The sequence below is a fragment of the Arachis duranensis genome, chromosome 6, assembly GCF_000817695.3.
Source record: "Arachis duranensis cultivar V14167 chromosome 6, aradu.V14167.gnm2.J7QH, whole genome shotgun sequence".
In the NCBI taxonomy this organism is placed as follows: Eukaryota; Viridiplantae; Streptophyta; class Magnoliopsida; order Fabales; family Fabaceae; genus Arachis; species Arachis duranensis.
The window spans coordinates 40419922-40434575 of NC_029777.3; the positions used below are offsets into that span (position 1 = coordinate 40419922).

Consider the following 14654-nt stretch of genomic DNA (forward strand, 5'->3'; position numbering starts at 1 on the left):
CATTAAATGGGAATCAAAATAACAAGAGTGCTCATGAACATAAAAAGCAACTAAAATGAGAAATGAACAAGATAAACAAAGGAAATTAAGACAATAGTACATGGAAAGGTAGAAAAAACTAGATGAAAGCAATAATTAAAAGTAGAAATTACAAGGAAATTAAACTAAAAACCCTAGGTTCTAGAGAGAAGGGGGAGCTTCTCTCTCTAGAAAATGAACTACATGATGCTAAACTAACCTAATTGCTCCACCCTTCAATTCACGTGCCTGCTGTGACGCGTACGCATGGGCCATGCGTACACATCGTCTGGCCATTTCTTCTCACGCGTACGCATCATGTCCCACGTACACGTCTGTTATGCGTGCGCGTCGATCTAAGCACTCCAAATCCTTGTTTCTTTATGAATTCTCCTCTTTGCATGCTCCTCTTCCATTTCCACCAAGCCATCCCTACCTTATACATCTGAAATCACTCATAAACAACATCAAGGTATCGAATGGAAGGTAAATAGAATAATATAGGCTAAATTAGGGACAGAAGAGCATGTTTTTATAACTAAGCACAATTTAGGAGAAAAACTCAAAAGCTTGCTATTTAAGGGAATAAGTTCAAGTTTAAGTGATGAAATCTACTCAAATCAAACAAAAAATTATCATAAAATATGGATTCATCAATTCTCCCACACTTAAGCATTACCATGTTCTCATGCTAATCACAATCAAAGTAGAAATGTAAAAGGGAAAACAATTTATTCAATGTACTACCTATGTGCATGTAACTATGCTAAATATTATCTATCTATGTTTACACTATGGTTCTTATCGAGTTTGGCAAAAACAAACAAGAGATTCCAATCAATCACAAGAAAGCCTTAGGGCCAAGGCAAAGAGTCAATGCACTATAATCAAGGTCCAAAGAATTGAATTGAGATTTTCAAAAACTAGCAAACAAACTTGCAAGAAGATACAATACAAGAGAGAAGAACATAGATTGAGCAATCGAACCCCTCACTGGATGTGTATTCACTCTATTCACTCAGTGTTTAAGGTTTAATCACTTAATTCTCCTTTAATCATTTTTTCCAAAGATTTACAAGTCATCTAACAATCAACAATTATTCAGTGTATGCATACAAATATCAAGAGGACTTATCCATGGGTTGTAATGGGGCTAGGGTCAAGGTAAGATTGTATTTGGTCAAGTGAGCTTGAAATTTGAATCTTTGATTAACTTAAGCTTCCCACCTAACCTAGAACAACCTATTCAATTCTAATGCAAACCTAACTATCCATTCTTCACTTTATCACACACTCATGCATTCTCTTACAATCACATTCCATATGCATTGATATTATTACTTTACTTTGGGGCATTTTTGTCCCCTTTTATTGCTATCTCTTTTTTTTTCTTTTTTTTTTCTTTTCTTTTTCTTTTGATGAATTATAGACAAAAGTGCCAATGCATATGGTTTTAAACATCTAATGCATGAGTATGTACCCACTTCCCAAAATTTTTGACAAAAGTACTAAAATACACTTTTATCTCACCCAATGTTCCCAAACATTCCCACATTTGAATGATAAACACACTCACTAGCCAAAGCTAATCAAAGATCCAAACAAGGGACATTTATTATTTTCCGCTTTAAGGCTTGTAATATGCTAAAATTAAGAATAAATGGATTTAGCATAGGCTCAAATTTGGCTAACAATAGAAGATAAAAGGTAGGCTGTTTGGGTAAGTAAGCTATATGAAATGATGGTCTCAATCATATAAATGCATTCATATAGAATTAAGCAAATCAAAGATTACAATCACAAAAGGAGTTTATCACACAAGAACAAACTTTATGGTTGGAAACGTGCAACCATCAATTAGAGCTCAAATCTCACAAGGTATGTTATTCTAGCTCTTTTTCTATGTTTTATGAAAAGAATACTTTAAGCAAGTTGAAAAATATTTTTTTTTCAATTCAATCAATGGCATACCCTAAGAAAGGTTTCATGAAAATTTCTTGTTGTTTTTCCAAATTTATTCACTTTATCATGCAACATGTAAGTATTTACCACCATAATACTATAAGCATTAAAGAAATATATACAAACAACCCAAAAAAAGTGCAAATAAAAACAAAAATTGCAAAAAATTGAAGAAAAAGGAACTAAAAGGTATTGCAAAGTGTCTAAGAAAAGAATTTTACCCCCTCAAAGTTGCCGATCCTGTCCCACAATTAATTAATACACGGTCCTCCGTGCATGCACATGATCCAGGGGTGAAGAGCTATGAGGCTCCCCCTTCAGCTGGTAGGCTCCGGGGGTTCTGGGTTACTGTACACACGAGTAAACAATTGAGGAAAAAGCAAGATGTGAGTGGTATGATAAAAGGCAATGTGTGTATTCTAAGTGTACACAATTTAGAACACACACATTGGCCGGGTAAAAATAGAAACCACACAAGCAAAAGAAATAGAATATGTTCCTCAATTAGGTGGCCTAGGTTGCAAGTAAAGAATAAGCAAAACTTAAGGCACAAGCAACTCTAGGTAACCACAAAAGTAAATTAAGTATTTGATATAGGATACGGGCTCTAAATTCAGCAAGATTCCCCTGTTGCTCTCGTTGTTGCTCCATAATTGTGTTGAGGGTAAGCATTTCTCCCTAGTGGAACTGGTCTTATTTCTCCTTCATATACTTCATGCTTCCTTGGAGTTGCTGAATGCTTTCTTGCTTTTGGTCCTATTGCTTTTGTTGCTCCCTTAGTTGGCTTACATCTTCTGTCAAGTGGTTTATGTCTCCTTGCATTTGATGAATATCTCCTTGCATTTGCTCCCAGTTGAAACATTCAGGAAATTGTTGCACTGGTGGTGGAAGTGGCAGATATGGTGGTTGAATAAAAGCCTCCTCATGTTGTGCTGGCCCTTGTGGCTCTTGCACATGAGCCCTGTGTTCCCTGGCTCTTTGTTGTAGTGGGTTAATGGCCACCATTTTAGCCATATTCTTAGCAGTTATTGGCTTTTTTGGATCCACCAAAACTTCATCAATTATTTTCTCCACCCCAGCCTCATCACAAAGCCTTTGAATGATGCTAGGAAATATATGTCTAGTGCTGTCTTTGGTGCCTTTCAACACCCTATCAATGTTGTTGGCAATCATGTCCCCCACATTAACATTCTTCCCTCTCATGATGCTGTATATGAGCACAGGTCTCTCCAAAGTAACCTCTGAATTGTTGGAGGTGGGGATGAGGGATCTCCTCACAAAATCCAACCACACTCTAGGATGGGGGCTCAAGTATCTTTTCCTCAATTGGTTTGGCCTTCCATCATTGTCATTGATCCATTTCACATTAAGAACACAGATTTCATTCAAAATTTCTTCAAATCCAGGATCTTGTTGCTTCACCCTCTCTTCATAGCTCCGGGTGGAATTTGTGCGCTTCACCATCAGAATTCTATCTATGTTGGAGGGGCTATAGTCAATAGTCTTCCCCCTTACATAGCTTATATAATCATAGGGCTACCCAGGCTATGGCATAGCATTGGCATAGAATTTCCTAACTAAGCTCTCCACCACCTTCTTTGGTGGGTTGCACAAGAGTGCCCATCCTCTGTTGTTGATCTCTATGTTGATCTCTATGTGTTCATTCCTCCCTAATTGGAAACCAACTTCGGGAATGATTTACCTCTCACTCACCCACCCATAGAATTAGTTTTGGTTGAATGGTGAGAGGAACTTGTGCTCATTGAAGCTTGATGATCTGGAGCCAGTTTCCTTGGTCTTTCTTTTCTTTGATGAGGAGGCTCTTGGTGGTGCCATTGAGGTGAGAAGAGAGGATTTAAAAGGTTGATGAAGGGTTAAAGAAAGAAGCAAAGAAAGAGAGCAAATCAAAGAGTTGCATCAACACCAAACATAGGACTTGATTGTCCCAATCAAGAGATTAAGAATGAAGAGGGAAAGAAAGGAAGAAAACAAGAAGTACAGAGGGGTGTTTGGGTTGTGAGGGATGAGGTTTATAGTGTGGGAAAGGTTGGAAAGGTGAGTGGTTTTTATAGTAGTGAAAAGAGGGATCTGAAAGGTGGAAAGTGAAAAGAATTAAATGTTTTCCCACTTGGGAATGGCGCCCAGCGTGGGAAGAGGCACCAACCCCTATCCCTTTAGATTTCTTTAGGTGTTTGAGTTCCAAAGTGTAAGTACACTTTGACTTTTTGACTTAATGAGCTATTAAAGTGTAAGTAACTCTTTCTTGAAAACACAATTCGAAACCCCCATCAGTAATCACAAAAAATTGCTTCATATTTCTCTACTTAAAAAGGCAATCAATGGGTGTCTTTTGGGACACCAAACTTAAATTCATTGCATATGGTAAATTGGTTTCATGATTGGACTTTAATGTGTACATAATGGGTGGAATAAATTTAATTCTTTCACACTCTTCCACTTCCAATCTCTACGTACACAATAAAGTGGCCATTTATGCACCCACCAATCTACTAATTGCTTTCAAATATGAATCAATTAGGTTGTAGCTTATGACTTTCTTATGATGGTGGCCACACCAAACTTAATTTTTGGGCTTACTCCCAAGAGTAATTAGTTAAGTTTTGTTGTAAGCCTAAATTAAGTGGGTTAGTGGCCACACCAAACTTAGCTTTTTAGCTAGTTCTTCAGCCCAATTAATCAACCTCAATTAGTGTAACATGCAACATTGCACTTCCAGCAAACTAGAAATAAATCAAAGAACTGTCAACTAATTAACTAACACATAGGACTGAAAATTAAACTACCTAAGTTAACAACATAGACTACTTCTAGAAAGAAGGAAATTGAAAGGATATGAGTGTTGGGGTGCCTCCCAACTAGCGCTTCTTTAACGTGACTAGTTTGACGTTTCTTCCTCCTTAGCTGAGGTTAAAGCTCACTCTTTGCCCATCCAATGAGTTTCCCAAATAATGCTTAAGTCTGTGGCCATTGATAGTAAAAGTCCTCTGTGTCTTGTCCTCCATAAGCTCTACATGACCATAGGAAGACACCTTAAGAGTTGTGAAGGGTCCAGACCATCTTGACTTTAGCTTTCCTGGGAAGAACTTGAGCCTTGAGTTGTACAGCAACACTTTTTGACCTTCTACAAACTCTCTTCTTGCTAGCTTTTGGTCATGCCACCTCTTTGCTTTTTCCTTGTAAATTTTGTCATTTTCATAAGCTTGAGATCTGAATTCTTCTAGCTCATTGAGTTGTAGCAATCTTCTTTCCCCAGTAGCTTGATTATCAAAGTTCAACATCTTTAGAGCCCAATTGGTATGGAGACATGCCAATAGGTGTCTTGAAGGTTGTTCTATAAGCCCATAATGCATCATCTAGCTTTTTGGACCAATCTTTTCTTGAGTTTCAAACAGTCTTTTCAAGGATTTTCTTGAGTTCCCTATTTGAAATTTCAACTTGACCATTGGTTTATGGGTGGTATGGGGAGGCTACCTTGTGCTTGACACTATTTTAGGAGGAGTGCCTCAAGTTTCTTGTTCCAAAAATGAGTTCCTCTATCACTTATAAGGGCTCTTGGAACCCCAAACCGGCTGAATATATTCTTCCTCAAGAAATTAATCGCCACTTTGTTATCATTTGTTGGAGTAGCTATAGCTTCTACCCATTTTGACATATAATCCACAGCCACCAATATGTAATTGTTTGAGTATGAGGGTAGGAATGGTCCCATGAAATCAATCCCCCAAACACCGAACAACTCCAACTCCATGATGAATCTTTGTGGTATCTCATTTTTCTTGGGTAGACTGCCAGCTCTTTGACATTCATTGCACCTTGTCACAAATTCTTTTGCATCTTTGAATATTGTTGGCCAAAAGAACCCACACTGCAGCACCTTGGCTGCAGTCCTTTCTCCACTAAAGTGTCCTCCATATGTGGATCCATGGCAATGCCAAAGGACCTCTTGTCCTTCCACATGTGAAATGCAGCTTCTCAAAATCCCATCAACACACCTTTTAAACAGATAGGGCTCATCCCAAATATAGTGCTTGGCATCATTGATGAGCTTTCTTCTCATATGCTTGTTGATATTGGGAGGTAGCTCTCCAATAGCCTTGAAATTGGCTATATCCACAAACCAGGGAGCTTCTTGGATCATCATCAACTGTTCATCCAGAAAGCTCTCATTCACTGCAAGGTTGTGTGCTTCATCTTCCTCAATTGGGATTTTAGATAGGTGGTTAGCCACTTTGTTCTCTGCTCTGCTTCTATCCTTAATCTCAATGTTAAACTCTTGAAGTAGCAAGATCCATATTATCAGTCTTGGCTTGGACTCTTGCTTAATTAACAGGTACTTAAGAGTTGCATGGTCAGTAAACACAATGACTTTAAAACTAATGAGATATGATCTATACTTATCACATTCAAAGACTATAGCAAAGAGTTCCTTCTCTGTAGTGGTGTAGTTCCTTTGATTTTCATTAAGAACTTTGCTAGCATAATAGATAACATGTATTAGCTTATCTTTCCTCTATCCTAAAATAGTACCAACAGCAAAATCTGATGCATCACACATCAATTCAAAAGGCAAATCCCAACTAGGTGGTGCTATAACAGGTGCACAGAAAAGTCTATTTTTAAGCTCATCAAAGGCTTGGATGCATTCTCTATCAAAAATAAAAGGTACATTAGAGATAAGAAAGTTACTTAAAGGTTTGGCAATCTTTGAAAAATCTCTAATAAACCTTCTATAAAACCCAGCATGCCCTAAGAAACTTCTAATTGCTTTGACATTGCAAGGTGGAGGTAACTTCTCAATTACTTTCACTTTAGCTTTGTCCACCTCTATGCCTCTTTTAGAGATTTTTGTAGCCAAGAACCACCCCTTTAGTGACCATAAAATGGCACTTTTCCCAGTTTAAAACTAGGCTGGTTTCTTGACATATCATTAGCACCAAAGCAAGGTGGTGCAAGCACTTAGAAAATGAATCACCAAATACAGAAAAGTCATCCATAAACACTTCAATAAACCTCTCAATCATGTCAGAGAATATAGATAGCATGCATCTTTAGAATGTTTCCGGTGCATTGCACAATCCAAAGGGCATTCTTCTATACGAAAAGACACCATAAGGACAAGTAAAGGAAGTCTTCTCTTGGTCTTTAGGGTCCACTACAATCTGATTGTAGCCTGAGTATCCATCCAAGAAACACTAGTATTCATGTCTGGCAAGCCTCTCTAGCATTTGATCCATGAAGGGTAGAGGAAAATGGTCCTTTCTTGTGGCTTCATTGAGCTTCCTATAATCTATGCACATGTGCCACCTAGTCACTGTTCTTGTTGGTATTAATTCATTTTTTTCATTTGGCACAATAGTGAATTCTCCCTTCTTAGGAACTACTTGTACTGGGCTCACCCTAGGGCTATCTGAGATTGGGTAGATCACCCCTGCTTGCCACAATTTTAGCACCTCTTTTTGCACCACTTCATTCATTCTTGGATTTAATCTTCTTTGCGGCTATCTTGAAGACTTAGCACCTTTCTCAAGAAGGATTTTATGCATGCACATTGAAGGACTAATCCCCTTTAGATCTAAAAGTGTCCACCCTATGGCATCCTTGTGTTGCCTCAGCAACTTAATAAGCTCCTCTTCTTGTTCTTCACTCAAGCTTGAATTGATGATTACTGGGTATGTGTCATTGTCACCCATGTAAGCATACTTCAAACTTGGAGACAGAGTCTTCAACTCCAACTTTGGTGCCTCCACTTCCTTTTTGCTTGTCTTGTCCAACATGATTAAGTCTTCTATGATTTCTTGTGGTAGTTCACCACATGATGCTTGTTGATCTTGCTCTATAATTTTTTCACATTATTCTTTTTCTAGGACTCCTTGGACTAGCTTCTCCATTGTGTCCGCCATCATGGATTCACCAATGGACTCCTTTGGGTAGCTCATTGCCTTGAAAATATTGAATACTATCTTCTCTTCATGTAATCTTAAGACTAACTCTGCCTTTTGTACATCAATTATAGCTCCAGCAATAGCTAAGAATAGTCATCCAAAGATGATTGATGTGTTTGCCTCTTTCTCCATATCAAGTACTACAAAATCAGCTGGAAAGATAAACTCTTCCACTTTCACCAAAAAATCTTCCACCACACCATGGGAGAATTTGAATGTCCTATCAGCTAATTGAAGAGCCATTCTTGTAGGTTTGGCCTCTTCTATCCTCATTCTTTTCATCATGACCAAGGACATAAAGTTGATGCTGGCTCCCAGATTACATAATGCCTTCTCAATGCTTATATACCCTATGATGCATGGAATTTGGAAGCTCCCATGATTTTTCAGCTTTTGGGAAAGCTTCTTTTGTATGATGGCACTACATTCCTCAGTGAGCACCACAATTTCCTTTTCTCCCTAGTTTCATTTCCTTGTCATTAGCTCCTTTAGAGACTTGGCATAGAGTGGCATTTGCTCTAATACCTCAGCAAAAGGTATGTTGATTTGAAGCTTCTTAAGGATCTCAGGAACCTATAAAACTGGCTGTCCTTTTCGTCTTTCCTCAGCCTTTGTGGATAGGGTGCTTTTGCTACATAGGGCTTCAGGACATGCTTTGGTGGAGGTGGTTCAGGTGTCTCTTCTTCCTTCTTGGTTTCTAGGTCATTTGTAGCTTCTTCTTCGTGCTTGTTGTGACTTGAGGATGCCTCATTTACCACCTTCTCACTTCTTAGGGTTGGCCATGGTATCACTAGGAAATGTTTATGTAGGCATTGGTATTTGTTTAGACAAGATCTCTGGTTGTGATTCTAGTTTTGAAATTGCTACCCCTTGGTTCCTCATGTTGGATCTGGCCTCCTCTTAGATTGCTTCTATCTTCTTCTCAGCTTGCACTTGTCTCTCTGCGACAGTGGCAATACTCCCTGTCAATTGTGCCATAGCAGCCTCCAATCTTGCAAAGTTATTACTGATATTACATGGTTGTAGGGTTGAGGATGATGCATCTTGAGGGTGGATGCCATATGATTGTTGGGTAGAGTGGTAGGGTCTATTGTTGCTTGATTGATGGTTGGGATTGTAGTTGTTATATTGGTTAGAGTGGTATGGTTTGTGATCTTGGTTGTGGTCTGTTGGTTTCCCCACCTAAAATTTGGGTGGTTCTTCCAACCTGGTTGTATGTTTTTGCATTGAGATGATATGGTGGTCTGGAAGAGTGGTTCACATAGTTGGCTTGCTCCCATTCACATTCAACTTCTGGGTATCTTCTTCTTGTGGAGGTGCTTGAGCTTGAATAGCTTAGACTTGATTCTTCTCCATCTGCTTTGTTAGGGCTGCTAATTGAGCCGTGATCACTTTGTTTTGAGCTAATAGGGCATGCATGGAATTGAGCTCTATTACTCCTCTTTTTTGAGTTCTATCAGAGGCATAGAAATACTCATTATTGGCAACAAATTCTATGATGTCTATAGACTCTTCAACTGTCTTCTTCATGTTGAGAGAGCCTCTTGAAGAGTGATCTAGGGCCTTCTTTGACTCATATGATAGCCCCTCATAGAAGATGTGCAATTGTACCCATTCATTGTACATGTCCGGAGGGTATTTTTCCTGTCAACTCTTTGTATCTCTCCCATGTCTCACAGAGAGCTTCACCATATTGTTGTCTAAATGTTTGCACCTCAGCTCTCAATCTATTAACTTTTTGGGGAGGGTAGAATCTTGCTAGGAACTTGTTCAAAATTTCTTCTCAAGTTGTCAAACTCTCCTTAGCAAATGATTCCAACCACTTTGATGCTTTATCTCTGAGAGAGAAAAGAAATAGCAGCAGCTTATAGGTGTCAGGGTGGACACGATTAGCCTTTACTGTATCAGAAATTCTCAAAAATGTGGTTAGATGTTAGTTGGGGTCTTCTTGTGTATTTCCTCTAAATGAGCAGTTGTTTTGAACTAGGGTGATGAGCTGGGGTTTTAACTCAAAGTTGTTAGCATGGATGGTTGGTTTTAGAATGCTGCTTCCACAATTTCCTGGGTTTGGGTTGATGTAGGAGCCTAAAACTCTCCTCTCCTGCACCACATGGTTACCAGCACCTTCCACAACATGATCATGTATCTCCTCCTCCGTAGTAATATCCAGATCTTTCTCCATTGCTTCTTCTCCAACTATTCCTTTGTCTCTCGCTTCCCTCCTTAATCTAAGGAAGGTCCTATCAGGTTCACTATCAAAAGAAGTTGAAGTTTCTCCTCTTCTATCTGTCATACATTTAGCAAACAACAAGAAGAGGACAAGTGAAGGAATCACGTTAAGCATGCTAAAATGGAAATATACAGTGAATCAACTGAAACTCAAATGCTAAAAAATATAAGAACTGAAATAATAAGAATTAACAAGGTAAATAAAAATGCTTAATCTAAATACCCATCAATTTAGTCATTGTCAATTTTAAACCAATCCCAGGCAACGGCGCCATAAAACTTGATGACCGGAATTCATTCCTCATATAAAATGAATCTGTTCTTTGGCAAGCGCACCAAATTATCATCAAGTAATAACCCACTAGGAGTGGGGTCGAATCCCACAGAGATTGGTCGATTGAGCAATTTTAATTAATGGGTGAATTAGTCAAGCTAATCAATAGTAATTGCTGAGAATAGAATTCTAAATTAGTAGAAATGTAAATGGCTTAAAAATACAGAAAAGCAATAAAGTACAGAAAAGTAAATGCCAAGAGTGTAAAGTACTGAAACATAAATGACTCAATAGTAAATGGGGAATGGGTAATGACAGAAATTAAAGAAAAGCTATAAAGAATGGGGAAGATAAGAATAAGGGGAATTTATTGGGTTTAGGTGATGTTGCTCTCTTGGGATTAAATTCAGCTAATCACATCTTCAATTATGCAACTCATTAACCTCTTGGCAATCATGATTGATTGAACCCCAATCCCTTGGTGATTCAATCTCTCAAATCTTGATAATCAGCCAATTCCTTGGTCTAATTGCTCATGAAGAGAGATATGCTTGGTCCCTGATTATACCACACATCCTCATAGATCCAAATAGTGGGTGGATTTTATGTCACCATATCCAATTCCAAAACACAGATCTACTCAAGTGTGAGAAGGGATTTTAAGTATGGTTTCATGTTTCCTTTTCCAAGGTTCCCATGAAACTCATTTTGCATTTGATGAGTGGATAATTTGTACGCTTTTTGGGATTGTTTTTAGTATGTTTTAGTTAGTTTTTAGTATATTTTTATTAGTTTTTAGTTAAAATTCACTTTTCTGGACTTTACTATAAGTTTGTGTATTTTTCTGTGATTTCAGGTATTTTCTGGCTGAAATTAAGGGACTTGAGCAAAAATCTGATTCAGAGGTTGAAAAGGACTGCAGATGCTGTTGGATTCTGACCTCCCATCACTCGAAGTGGATTTTCTGGAGCTACAAAAGCCTAATTGGCACGCTCTCAACGGCGTTGGAAAGTAGACATCCTGGCTTTCCAGCAATGTATAATAGTCCATACTTTGCCAAAGATTTGATGGCCCAAACCGGCGTTCCAAATCAGCTCAAAACTGACCGGCGTTAAACGCCGGAACTGGCACAAGAATGGGAGTTAAATGCCCAAACTGGCACAAAAGCTGGCGTTTAACTCCAAGAAAAGTCTCTACATGAAAATGCTTCAATGCTCAGTCCAAGCACACACCAACTGGGCCCGGAAGTTGATTTTTGTGTCATTTACTCATTTCTGTAAACCCTAGGCTACTAGTTCCCTACAAATAGGACCTTTTACTATTGTATTTTTATCTTTAGATCTTTGAATCTTTTGATCCTTGATCATTTTGAGTCTTTTGATCATGTTTTGGGGGATGGCCATTTGGCCATGCCTAGACCTTGTTCTTATGTATTTTCAACGGTGGAGTTTCTACACACCATAGATTAAGGTGTGGAGCTCTGCTGTACCTCGAGTATTAATGCAATTACTATTGTTCTTCTATTCAATTCAGCTTGTTCTTATTCCAAGATATTCATTCGCACTCAAGAACTTGATGAATGTGATGATTATGTGACGCTCATCATCATTCTCACTTATGAACGCGTGCCTAACAACCACTCCTGTTCTACAAGCAAACAAGGCTTGAATGTTTATCTCTTGGATCCCTTAATCAGAATCTTCATGGTATAAGCTAGAATTTATGGCGGCATTCAAGAGAATCCGGAAGGTCTAAACCTTGTCTATGGTATTCTGAGTAGGATTCAATGATTAAATGACTGTGACGAGCTTCAAACTCCTGAAGGCTGGGCGTTAGTGACAGACGCAAAAGAATCAATGGATTCTATTCCAACCTGATTGAGAACCGACAGATGATTAGCCGTGCCGTGACAGGGTGCGTTGAACATTTTCACTGAGAGGACGGGACTGTAGCTACTGACAACGGTGATGCCCAACATACAGCTTGCCATGGAAAGGAGTAAGAAGGATTGGATGAAGACAGTAGGAAAGCAGAGAGACGGAAGGGACAAAGCATCTCCATACGCTTATATGAAATTCTCACCAATGAATTACATAAGTATCTCTATCTTTATGTTTTATTCATATACCATCTATAACCATGTGAATCTGCCTGACTGAGATTTACAAGGTGACCATAGCTTGCTTCATACCAACAATCTCCGTGGGATCGACCTTTACTCGCGTAAGGTTTATAACTTGGACGACCCAGTGCACTTGCTGGTTAGTTGTGCGAAGTTGTGATAAAGAGTTGAGATTGTAATTGAGCGTACCATGTTGATGGTGCCATTGATGATCACAATTTCGTGCACCAAGTTTTTGGCGCCGTTGCCGGGGATTGTTTGAGTATTGACAACTGACGATTCATCTTGTTGCTTAGATTAGGTATTTTGCTTCAGAGTTCTTAAGAATGAATTCTAGTGTTTCAAGGTGATGTTATTATCATCACCAAAGCTGATTGATTCTCATAAATTTAGCTCTTGAATGTAATGTCCTACTGAAGCTTGGCTAGCCATGTCTAATTACTTTATACTAAAGCTTTAGACTAACATTGCATGATTCCTGGAATTCTCATTAAGAATTTTGATACCTTTATTTTCTTTTTTACTTAATTTTCGAAAAATTCAAAAAAAAATTTACAAAATCATAAAAACCAAAAATATTTTATGTTTCATGTTGAGTCTTGTGTCTCATGTTAAGTTTGGTGTCAATTGCATGTTTCTGTTCTTCTTGCATTCATTCATGTGTCTTCATTAATCTTCAAGTTGTTCTTGATGATTTCCTTGCTCTGATCTTTGAATTCTCTTGACTTGAGTGTTTTGTTATTTGTCATGTGCATTCTCATTTTGTTAGTGTCAGTAGTATACAAACTGCTAAGTTTGGTGTCTTGCATGCATTGTTATTTGATTTTAGTTGCATTTTGATTATTCCTCATTATTAAAAATCCAAAAAATTTTTAATTTGTGTCTTTTCAAGTCAATAATACAGAGAATTGAGGATTCAGAACATACAGCAGAGGAATTACACAGAAAAAGCTGGACATTCAAAACGCCCAGTGAAGAAGGCAAACTGGCGTTTAAACGCCAGCCAGGGTGCCTGGCTGGGCGTTTAACGCCCAAAAGGGTAGTGCTTTGGGCGTTAAACGCCAGAATTTGCACCATTCTGGGCGTTTAACACCAGGATGGCACAAGAGGGAAGATTCTGTTTTTAATTCAAATTTTTTTCAGGTTTTCAAAATTTTTCAAAATCAAATCTTTTTCAAATCATATCTTTTCAATCAAATCTTTTTCAAAATCAATTTCTTTTCATTTTCAAAAATGCTTGCTATCAATTAATGATTTGATTCAACATTTCAAGTATGTTGCCTTTTCTGTTGAGAAAGGTTTAATGTTTGAATCATATCTTTTCTTGTTAGCCAAGTCATTAATTTTTAAAATCAAATCTTTTTAAATTATTTTTCAAATCATATCTTTTCAATAATATCTTTTTAAAACCATAACTTTTCAATCATATCTTTTTAATCACATCTTTTTCAAAATAGTTTTCAATCATATCTTTTTGATTTCTTATTTCAAAATCTTTTTCAAAAATCACTTGATTTCTTTTTCACTCTTAGTTTTCGAAAATCAATTAAAGTTTTTCAAAATGTTTTTAAAATCTTTTTAAATTATTTTCGAAAATTTCTTCCCCTCTTCTCACATCCTTCTATTTATGGACTAACACTATTCCTTAATGCACAATTCGAACTCCATCTCTCTTGATAAGTTCGAATTCTTCTACTTCTTCCTTCTATTTTTCTTTTCCTCTGACACCTCAAGGAATCTCTATACTGTGACATAGAGGATTCCATATTTTCTTGTTCTCTTCTCTTTCATATGAGCAGGAGCAAAGACAAAAGCATTCTTATTGAGGCTGACCCTGAACCTAAAAGGACCTTGAAGCGAAAGCTATGAGAAGCTAAGGCACAATTCTCTGTAGAGGACCTAACAGAAATCTTCAAAGAAGAAGAACCCATGGCAGCCAAAATAACAATAATGCCAACAATGCAAGGAAGGTGCTGGGTGACTTTACTGCACCTACTCCCGACTTCTATGGGAGAAGCATCTCTATCCCTGCCATTGGAGCAAACAACTTTGAGCTTAAGCCTCAATTAGTTTCTCTAATGCAACA

General features: G+C 37.9%; 1 protein-coding gene across 1 annotated transcript; it reads right to left on the bottom strand.

Annotated features, from left to right (window-relative positions):
• Nucleotides 1-4898: 4898 nt before the first annotated feature.
• On the bottom strand, nucleotides 4899-5351 carry LOC107493768 (uncharacterized). Its single transcript, XM_016114815.1, has one exon. The coding sequence runs from the start codon at nucleotides 5349-5351 to the stop codon at nucleotides 4899-4901; it is 453 nt and encodes a 150-aa protein (XP_015970301.1).
• Between the last annotated feature and the right edge of the window lie 9303 nt (nucleotides 5352-14654).

Bases quoted from the DNA above. Each gene is read 5' to 3' on its own strand.
- LOC107493768 (XM_016114815.1), bottom strand. From the start codon at position 5,351: ATGCATTATGGGCTTATAGAACAACCTTCAAGACACCTATTGGCATGT.